The following is a 9,874-nucleotide window of genomic DNA, read 5'->3' on the forward strand; positions in this document are numbered from 1 at the left end:
ATATATCTATACAAAGATTTACACACAACTGTTTATAGCAGCTTTATTTATAATAGCCAAAAAACCAGAAACAATGCAAATATCTGTCAAATATCCAGAAATAAATCCACACAACTATGGCTAAGTGATTTTTGACAAGGGTACCAAGCCTACTCAATGGGATAAGATTAGTTTCTTCAAAAAATGGTGCTGGGAAAACTGAGTATCTGCATGCAAAAAAATGAAAGTGGACCTACACCAGATACAAAAATTAATCCCAAAGGAATCAACAACCTAAAAATAAGACTAAAACCATAAAGCTCTTAGATGAAAACATGGAAAAATCTTCACACTTTTGGATTTAGCAATGGATTCTTAGACTTTACACCAAAAGCACAAGCAATAAAATAAAAAACAGGTAAATTGGAAAAAAAAAAACAGCTGTTGACTGTAAAAACAACACACAGGACACTTAATTTTGTCTGTGGCAACAATAGTGATGTGCATATTTATTTGTAATAAAATACAATTGTTAAAATACAGGCAATCACATAAATTCTAACATGAGACAGTTATATTAGACCATAGCTGGGTTTCCTCTTTTCTGAGTTTGTTTTAGCTTATAACTATAAAATGCTATTGGGTTGTTTGAGATAGGATTTATTTGGGCATTTCCAAATGTGCAGCACTGTGTAGCAGACAGGTGAGTTAGTCCTGATATTCTTTATGATCCATAACATCATAAAGGGGTTAGGAGGCTCAATTAGAAATGAGATGATGCATGTGTAAATCATAAATTCTCTTCAATGTTCATTATTGCTCTTATTCTAGTTACACCAATGTATCAATTGACAATATGAATAAATATAATAATCTAGTTATTTTGGCTAAATAAGCCTAAATTGAGTGCATATCTACATAATGCTAATGCAGTACATTAATAAGTGAAACTAAATAACCATAATGAAGCCAAGATTTGGTTTGATTGAATGCTTGTTTTAGTGTGATAATATGACAATAATTTAATACTTTCCACTTATTAATTGTCAAGTCTTTACACTGATACCCCCTAATTCTCTGAAAAAATCTCACAAAGTAGATGCTTTTCCTTACATTTTACAGGTGGGGAAAAGGGAGAACACCAAAGAAAGGGACCGAACCAGCCCTCCTGCTCACATCCCATGTGAAACCTCTTTCTCTCACTCAGTCACTTGCAGGGTGTAGCAGCCATCAGTGGGCAGAACATCCTACCCCGATTCTGTCACCTAGTGCTCTGGGCCTTTGAGTAGTTTACTACTGTCTTTGGCTTCAGTTTCCTTGTCTGTGAAAAAAGAAATGAAGATACCAACATTACAACCGATCATTTCACGGTTTTCTGGAACATGTGTGATAACCTGGGAAAGGCTCCTATTCCCTCTAGTCCCAGAATTGAAAGAAAAACAGGAATCACTGGCAGGTCCAACTCTGCCAGTCATGTTCATTAGTGAATTCACTAATCAAATACATATCGTGTGCATTTTGCAAAGCATAGGATGCACAGAGTGGAGACATCAGTCCTGGAGGAGAACAAGGATCCCTCAGTCTGACCAGAGGCCAGGGGTGCCTCACAAAGGGTGAGGTGGTGTATAGGGATCTGCAGAGGAGGGAGGGTGCCCAGGTAGAGTGGGAACCATGGAGTGGAGTGCAGAAGGGCTTTCCAGGTAGGGGAACAGGTCCCGCAAATGTGCAGTATGGTAGGAAACATGCTACTCAGGATAGACTATGAGCTGTGGGGCATTTCTGGAGCTCAAGTAGATTGTGAAATGGTGGCAGACAGAATTGCATGCCATGGAAGGTCTTTTTGCCACAAATGGGAATCTATAGTTTATTCTGTAGGCCATGGAAGGCACTGATGAATGATGAGTTCCTGACCAGGGGAATGGAGATCTGCAAACAGGTAAATCACTCTAGTAGGATGTGATGGACTGAAAGGAACAAGGGTCCAGAGCAGGAACATTCATAAGCAGTTATTGTTAGGGTTCAGGAAGAAAAGTGGAGAAGATGGTACAGATAATCATGATATTTAGGGGGTTAAGGGACTTGACTCAGTGTATCACTGGGTGTGCAAACGTGAAAGCTGATTGAAAGCTGCAAGTTCTGGCTTTGATTCATTGGCTCAGCAGCCTGCAATTATTGGGCATTTCATTGGCACAAAAGAAAGTTGGGAAATGTTTGGTCTCACATAAGCTCCTTTATTTTCCTCCAAAGCACTCCTTTTCATCTATTTTCTTGCTACATCTAAAAGAGGGGAGACCTGATTATTTCCATTGCAGGAGACACACATGAAGTGAGCTCAGGGGATTAGGCAGATACTCATTTCCACACTGATAGTTGTGATTTAGTGTTCATGGATGCAGTTGTTTAAAACTGGCATTGTCAGGAGGCAGGGAGGTGTTCAACATTTACAGATGGGAAACAGGGACAGAGAGAGGCCCAGCTGATTTCCTCGGACCCTGCAGTCTCCCAGTGATACTTTAACTATGGAACTTCATGCCCACGCAGTGAGACAGAGTGCCACCTTTGAAATGGAGCAACCCCCAGCACCTTCCTCAGTGCGCCCAGCACCTCCTTGTTCCTCAGGCTGTAGACGAGTGGGTTCAGCATGCGGGTGAGGATGGTGTCAAAGAGAAACAGTGCCTGGTTCCAGATGGGGGTGTTGGAAGATCCAGGCCTCATGTATATTAACATGGCTGGACCATAGCAAAAGGGGACCACAGTCAAATGGGAGAAGCAGTTCACCAGGGCTTGGTTTCTCCCTTCAGGAGAGCTCATTTGCAGAACCACCAGGAAGATGAGGGTGTAGGAGCTCAGAATGAGGCTTACAGGGACAAAAACCACAATGATGCCAGTCACCAGTACCCCTTTCTCATAGGCAGAGATGTCTTCACAAGATAGCTTCAAGATGGCCTTGACCTCACAGAAGTGGTGGAGCTCCCGGGACCCACAGAGAGGGAAGGGCATGGTGCAGGCTGTGTGGACTAAGGATGCCAGAGCCCCTCCCACCCAAGACCCAAGGACCATCTTCTGGGAGAACTGGTAGCTTAGGATGGTTGGGTATTTCAGAGGGTGACAGATGGCCACGTAGCGGTCGAAAGCCATGAGGGTGAGAAGGAGGCACTCAGCAATTCCCAGGGCCAAGGTGAAGAAGATCGGGGCCCCACAGCCCACCAGGGAGATTTTCCTCTTGCCTGAGAAAAAGCTGACCGCCATTATGGGGACCGTGCTGGAGATGAAAGCCAGGTCGATGAGGGAGAGTTGGCTCAGCAGGAAGTACACGGAGGTGTGGAGACAGGGATCTACCCAGATGAGGAGGATCAGGGTGGCATCTCCCGTGAAGGCAATGGTGTAGATCAAAAGGATCACGGAGACAAGGGCACTGACGTGTCTCATTCCAGGGAACAGGCCCAGGAGAATGAAGTCTGTGCTTAGTGTCTCATTGTGGGTCTCCATGTTTCCCCTTATCAGCTTCGCCTGAAAGATAGTAGAGACTTTCAAAACACAAGTCTCTAGAAGACAATGGAATTAAATCAGGCCCATAAAATACAGTAACTGATTCCATTTTATGAAAGCTTTTTTTTGGGGGGGGGGATCTGGAAACAGAATTTTCCTTGCTTCATAATGTTTTGCAACACAGTAGAGAAATTAATAACTACAGCATAGCAAATGACACTTACTGGATTTTCTTCTATCAATGTTTTAACCTCTTATATGTCACTTTTTCTACTCATCATCTAATTCCCCACTTTTGGGAATCCTTAATATTCATGTATTTTTTCCCATTCATGGTTGTATTCAAAGCAAATTTCAGCATGGTGCAAGGGAATCTAATAGAAGTTTAATAAGTTCAGTGATTCATGTATAACAGATTAAACATGTCTTCTTATTTAAAAAACCACAATTTTGGGAAACCTGATATTAGATATTTAACTTGATGTTTAAGTTCCTTTAAAACAGAGAGCACTGTAAACTATGATACCTAGTATGTCCTCAGTAACATTTGTTGACTCAGTAGATGTAGTCAGATAATCTTCGTATCACCAACTCTATTCAGAGATTCAACAAAGCGCAAAGCTTAAATTCAGTATTTCCAAGGAAAAGCACAAGAAGGACACACTTTTAATGGTTTGTGTATATATCTACTGCATTCTGAGGTCAACTTAGGTAGAATTTTATTTCATTTGTAATTAGAGAAACAAGTAACTTCCCTCAAAGTTTGCCAGCTTCCCCCTTGCCTTTGCAGAAAGATCCTGCCACAGATGCAGCAGATAAAGGAATCCCAAACATCCGAGGCAAGTGAGCACCTACTGGGAGTATTTCTTGCAGCTGAAGTGTTTTTTCAAGCCCTAGAGTTCCATGGATATCTGCGCTGCTGTTAGCAGAGTCACTCAACTGGCAGGTGGAAGCTACGGCCAAAATCTTCTTTCTAGTGAGTTGTTTGAATCTCTCGAAACACCTGACTCATGACTCTCGATCTTTACTCTGCACATGGAATACATGTTAAAGTGCAGATTTCAGGCCCTGCTCCCAGAGATTTGGATGTTTAGGTCTAGGATGGACCCCGGAAATATGCAATTTCAGGAGGAGCCCAAGTGATGGGGATGCTGGTGATGAGCTGAGTGCCAGCTGTGAGAAGGTTGGCTGTGGCCCAAGATGTGGGAGCCCGTAGTCATCAGTGACATCTCTGGGTTCTGTTCCATTCCTCTTAGCCACACAGGCACAAGCATTAATGGCTTCTACACTTTTTCCTAACTGGATTGACTGGTACCTTTTGATAATGTAGAACACTGAGCCTGTGACCAGTCAGAATAATTAAAATTGTTCTAACTTTGTCATTTGATGAGTTGATCTATACCTGATAGAATGATGTTACACATCCTGATGCCCAGGTAATAAAGATGTTCTGCATTTTCAATTTCAAATTTCAAATTAAGAATCTGTTGCTCCCAACAGAGATTGCTCCTAAATTAAATAAATTTAGCCATAAAAATGAGCTGAATTTGCAGGGGCCAGAGGACAGGAATGATGCAGACACTCTCAGGGAGCAGATGTAGCAGATGCACAGTGTGAAAAAGGTGACCCAATTACATCCTTGGAATCAGCCTTGCTGATCCGGGCTTCGATTCAAAAGACAAATTACAAAATTCAAGAAGGAATACAGAATTTAATTAAAATTCAGGCTATAGCTATTTGTAAGCAAAAATGACAACTTTAAAGGAGACGGCATTGAAAGAATATTTGGTGACCCAAATTCACATATGCCTTTAAAAAGGAAATTGCTTATGATATTCTCTCAGAAATATGCATTCTATTCTGTTTTCAACACTTCAGCTATAACCACGGGATGGAGAAAATTAAGAGATGTGAATTACAGGCTGAAAGAAAAGTCTCCAACGTTTCTAATGGAGGCAGCAGCAAAAGTAGCGGAAAGCAAGAGGACAAGAACGGTAATTCCGCAAGAAAATGAAATGAAAAAGAAGCCAATCTGGCTGCAGGAGAAAGTGTTACTGGGAGTCACGGGTAATGGAATCCTCAGGGCAGGTGAAAATCCTCAGTGAGGGCTCAGAAGAATCTCCTCTTCTTGTCTGAGTTTAAACATGGAAACTGACAACAAGAACTTGATAAGAAAGAGGAAAGAGTGGAAACTGCAAAGTGGGAGAAAGGAAGAAGGAAACAGGAGAAAAGCCACTGAAAGCAAGAGAATAAATGTGTTACACAAAAGGCCATTAATTTCTGAAAAACAGTGATGTAGAAGAAAACAGTCGTGGCTGTGAGAGGAAGACACGAATCTGTGATTTGGGGTGAGGAAAGGGTGAGGAAATATGGAGAGGGAAACTGGTCTAAACCACTATTGTGTTACAGATTCAACAACCAACCAAACCAGTGTCATGCTGAGATAAGTGGAGGACCCTAAAGAAACTAAAACTGATTTCCTCAGAACATGACTTCTGTATTTGAAAAAGCGTGATTAAAGGGGGACAGTTAAGTATGTTGATCACTCCATTTGTTTTTAGCTTGCTGGTATTTGAAGTATTTAAATATTTTTGTTTAAAACATCATGGTATTTTCCTGTAAAACAAAGTCATTTAATTCATTTGAGGATTTGTGCTTTAAGAATAACAATATATGCCATGATTGTATTCTTAAGGATCTTTTTACTTTGATAAAAGGTAAAATTGTTGAGTTCTTCCACATTTAATACTCCCACCCCCAAATCCTGGTCCAGTTAAAAAAGAATGAAAATCTGACAAGAGAAAAAGATGCTTCTGTTAACCTGTGTTGCTGCAGACTGACTCCTCCCTGGAACACATTCGTAAAAATGCAGTTTCCCAATCATTGAATAATAATAGGCTTTTGACATAAGAGATAATCGCTTGTTTATGGTTTTAACCTGCTACTTAATTGCCAACATGTTTGTTTATAAAATAGTAAATGTACAAGGGATCCTATCAGATGTAACGTGTTTAGGTTTTCACATAAGGAGAAAAACTTGAAGATATTAATACCCATAGGACAAAATTTGTACTATCAGCAAGAATAGCTTCATGTCTCAATTAAGTACATTTTGACTTATGATCCAGTGTTAAAATTTTGACAAAGATGGTATTGAATAAAGCTTCTTTATAATCTGGAGCCATAAGCATCAGATTCTCTGATACTTATGTTTAATAATGAAATAGCTGTCATCAGCTGAGACATAAATTTCCCTACTTAGAATAAAGGATTTCACAGAATTGCAGTCAGAAGAGGTGATGCTGTGAATATAAAGGGGCTCACTTAAACTGAGTGGGGTGTGTGGGTATTTACGCACAGGTCATTTCCAGGAACCCTTCGTGGTATGAAGCAACCTCTCTACAACTGGAGCTGGGAGCATGAGAGGAAATGCCTCAGAGGATGCTCATATAGACCCCTGGCTGTCAGTGCTATACCTCAACCCTCACCGTTCAACACGTGGCACCAGAGAGATTATTTTGAACATACAAATTTCTGATATCTTTCGGAATGACTTTCACTTCTTACATGGCTTAAAAATTTTATACCTTTGATGCCAGCTTCTTTAAATAGTTTCTTCTCCAATAGTCTCTGCCACGTTTTTTCCATGACTTTATTATTATACTGTGTAATGCAATTTTATTGAGATATAGTCACACACCGTACAATCCATCCACAGTATACAACCAATGTTTTCTGAGCCACACAGAATGACTTCTATTTCCTCCCAATGCTCCGTGTACTCTCTTGACCACAGTCTTTATTACATGCTGGCCTTTCCTTCTGCTGCTGCCTTTTCCTGGCTGTCACTTTAGCTGCGACTCTCTTCTGGAGTCTTTCATGATACTCTTGATCTATTAATGTGACTGTTGTACAATTTCTTTGGACTGTTTGCAACACTTCAGCAATGACCTCATTAATTAGTAAAGTAGAAGCTTTAAACACATTGGTCTGGGTTACCAATCCTGCCATTAGGCAAAACATCAGGAATTGATTGGCTTTATAAAGGGATTTTATTTGGTTACAAATTTACAGACCCAAGGCCATAAAAGTGTCCAAACTAAGGTATTGTCAAGAGGATACCTCCACTGAAGAAGATCCAATGGCATCCAGAACTCCTCTGTCTGCTGCGAAGGCACGTGGCTGGTGTCTGCTTGTCCTTTGCTCCCGGGCTGTGTTTCACCTCCTCTCTCAGCTCCTGTGCATCTTTGCTTCTTTCTCCCAGGTTGTTTCTCTCTAAGCATCATGGGGTCCTCTCTTAGTGTCCCCCAGGAAAACTCTGAACTTCATCTCTTAGCTTAGCATTTCCAACCATCCTTCTGACCACATCTCTAAGAATCTCTAAGTGTCAGCTCTGAAGCATGTCTCCAAAAGTCTCTCTCTCAGCTGCTCTGAGCTCCTTCTGTCTGTGAGCTCTCTTATGGGACTCCAGTGATTTAATTAAAGCCCACCCTGAATGGGTAGGGCTATACTTCCATGGAAATAACTTAATCAGAGTTCTCACCTACAGTTGAGTGTCACCTCTCCTTGGAAACATTCACTCAGAAGTTTCCACCCAACATGAGGCTTCTGTGGGGGACATAATATATCCAAACTGGCACACACATGTTTATTTTTGAATCTGTATATGAGTCATGATTCTACCATTTTTGAAAATTATCTTTAAATAACAGAAAATTACTGAAATCTACCCAGTATGAGACTATCATAATTCTGTCCAAAATTAGATTAGGAAAATGCCAAAAATATCTGTGTGTTTTATTCATGGAAAAAAATATGTTTAAAAAGTCCCAATAAAATATTCACAAGCAAATCCAGCATTTAAAAAAATGGTCAAGTAGAATTTATCTCAGTAATAGAGGATGGTTCAATGTCAGAAAAAACTAAACTAACAAAGGAAAAACATACATATAATAATTTCAACTACTGCAGTGTGATTTGGTAATATGCAGAATCTGTTTGTGAAAAAACCTCTTTATAAACTAAGAATTGAAGGGAACTTCACTAGTTTTCATCCAGCATCTCTGCTCTGTGTTTAATTAACCAAATCAGTTCTGATTAGATGTGATTGAGAAGAGGATACTTGATAGCACGCTCTTCCACTATAAATTACAAATACTTAGCTAGTGTTTCAGATGTAAAAAAGGGACACGATGGGAGACCCCTGGTAAAGAAGATTAGTCGAGGTTGTGCATTGATCTTCCACTCATGTTGTCTCAGGAACATCTGTCTACCCCTGGGCAGCAGCCGGGCGTGGAAATCTGGTGCAGAAATACACGGGGGTCACGTCAGTGCTGGGTCTGAGCTGTGCTGGGGCGAGCAGCTGAAAACACACAGAACTGGGTTCTCTTAGTGTAAGGAACATGGCTCTTTTTTCCACCAGTTTACACCCGTGCATAATATCATGCTTGCCAAACAGTAATCGATAAATATTGTTGAATGGTTAAACACATGAACTTGGCTGGGAAGTAAGACTCTCTAGAACTATTTCCTATTGTGTTCATCACCCCAGGGCTTACACATGGATTGTTGGCCCTGCCCTCAGAGTTTCTGATTCCCTGGGTCTGGGGTGGGGTCTGACAACCCCCATTTCTAACAGGGTTCCAGGTGACGTCAGCACTGCTGATGAAGGGCCAGACTTTGAGAACCGCGGGTACCAGCCACGCTCCCCACACCCCCCTCGGCAGGACAGCCCTTCCGCTGCCCGTGGATCCCACGCTATTTCCTTTCCCTCCCCATCCCTGACCTACTGGAATCCTTATTTTGCTCTCTAATGAGTGTAGGGTTGATTTTAGGAAAGGGAGCAGGAGCTCATGATAAATTACCACATTAGCAGAAACTTTTTTGTGTGCTTCATATGTCAAAATTTTATCAACCATTTGAATTATAAATGTATATTATTATACAACGCTGCAAGCTGCTGAGAATGACATCAAGCTATGTAAGAGTTCAAGATTTTCTCTTTTCCCTTTTTGTCAATCTTCTTCGTTTTAATACTACTTTGTAAAATTTTTACCACAATACCTGTTATAAAATTTCCTAGAGAGGAAGCTAAGATTGGTAGTGGGCAATGACCACTGTGCACAGATGAAATTCCAGAGATGATTTGTTGACTGGAAATCCAGCTATATTGTCCCATGACACATTTCTAGTACTGACATTTAATGTCAAATTATCCTCGAGTGATTGAGAGAAACAATAAACAGGCAGCAATGTTAGAAACAGCAGGTGTATGTGTGGGTGCATTTATGCAACAGTGTTAAGTCTGTCCTACAATGAGGATGTTTCATATACTGAGAAAATGGATTTTGTTTCTGGAATAAATACCCCCCAAATCTCTTTTGCTTATTATAAATAGCACCCACAC

The 9,874-nt window shown here is 40.8% G+C and overlaps 1 protein-coding gene and 1 pseudogene across 1 annotated transcript; one reads left to right on the plus strand and one right to left on the minus strand.

Annotated features, from left to right (window-relative positions):
- Positions 1-471: 471 nt before the first annotated feature.
- Positions 472-3,468, minus strand: LOC119519775 (olfactory receptor 2M4-like). Its single transcript, XM_037817514.1, has 2 exons — positions 2,563-3,468; positions 472-1,300 (listed from the first exon to the last, which is right to left on the minus strand). Exons 1-2 carry the CDS (start codon positions 3,466-3,468, stop codon positions 1,241-1,243), a joined length of 966 nt encoding a protein of 321 aa, XP_037673442.1. The 3' UTR covers positions 472-1,240.
- An 806-nt stretch (positions 3,469-4,274) lies between these two features.
- LOC119519776 lies at positions 4,275-5,973 on the plus strand (annotated as a pseudogene).
- Positions 5,974-9,874: the final 3,901 nt, after the last annotated feature.

This window comes from Choloepus didactylus, chromosome 24 (assembly GCF_015220235.1).
Source record: "Choloepus didactylus isolate mChoDid1 chromosome 24, mChoDid1.pri, whole genome shotgun sequence".
Classification (NCBI taxonomy): domain Eukaryota; kingdom Metazoa; phylum Chordata; class Mammalia; order Pilosa; family Megalonychidae; genus Choloepus; species Choloepus didactylus.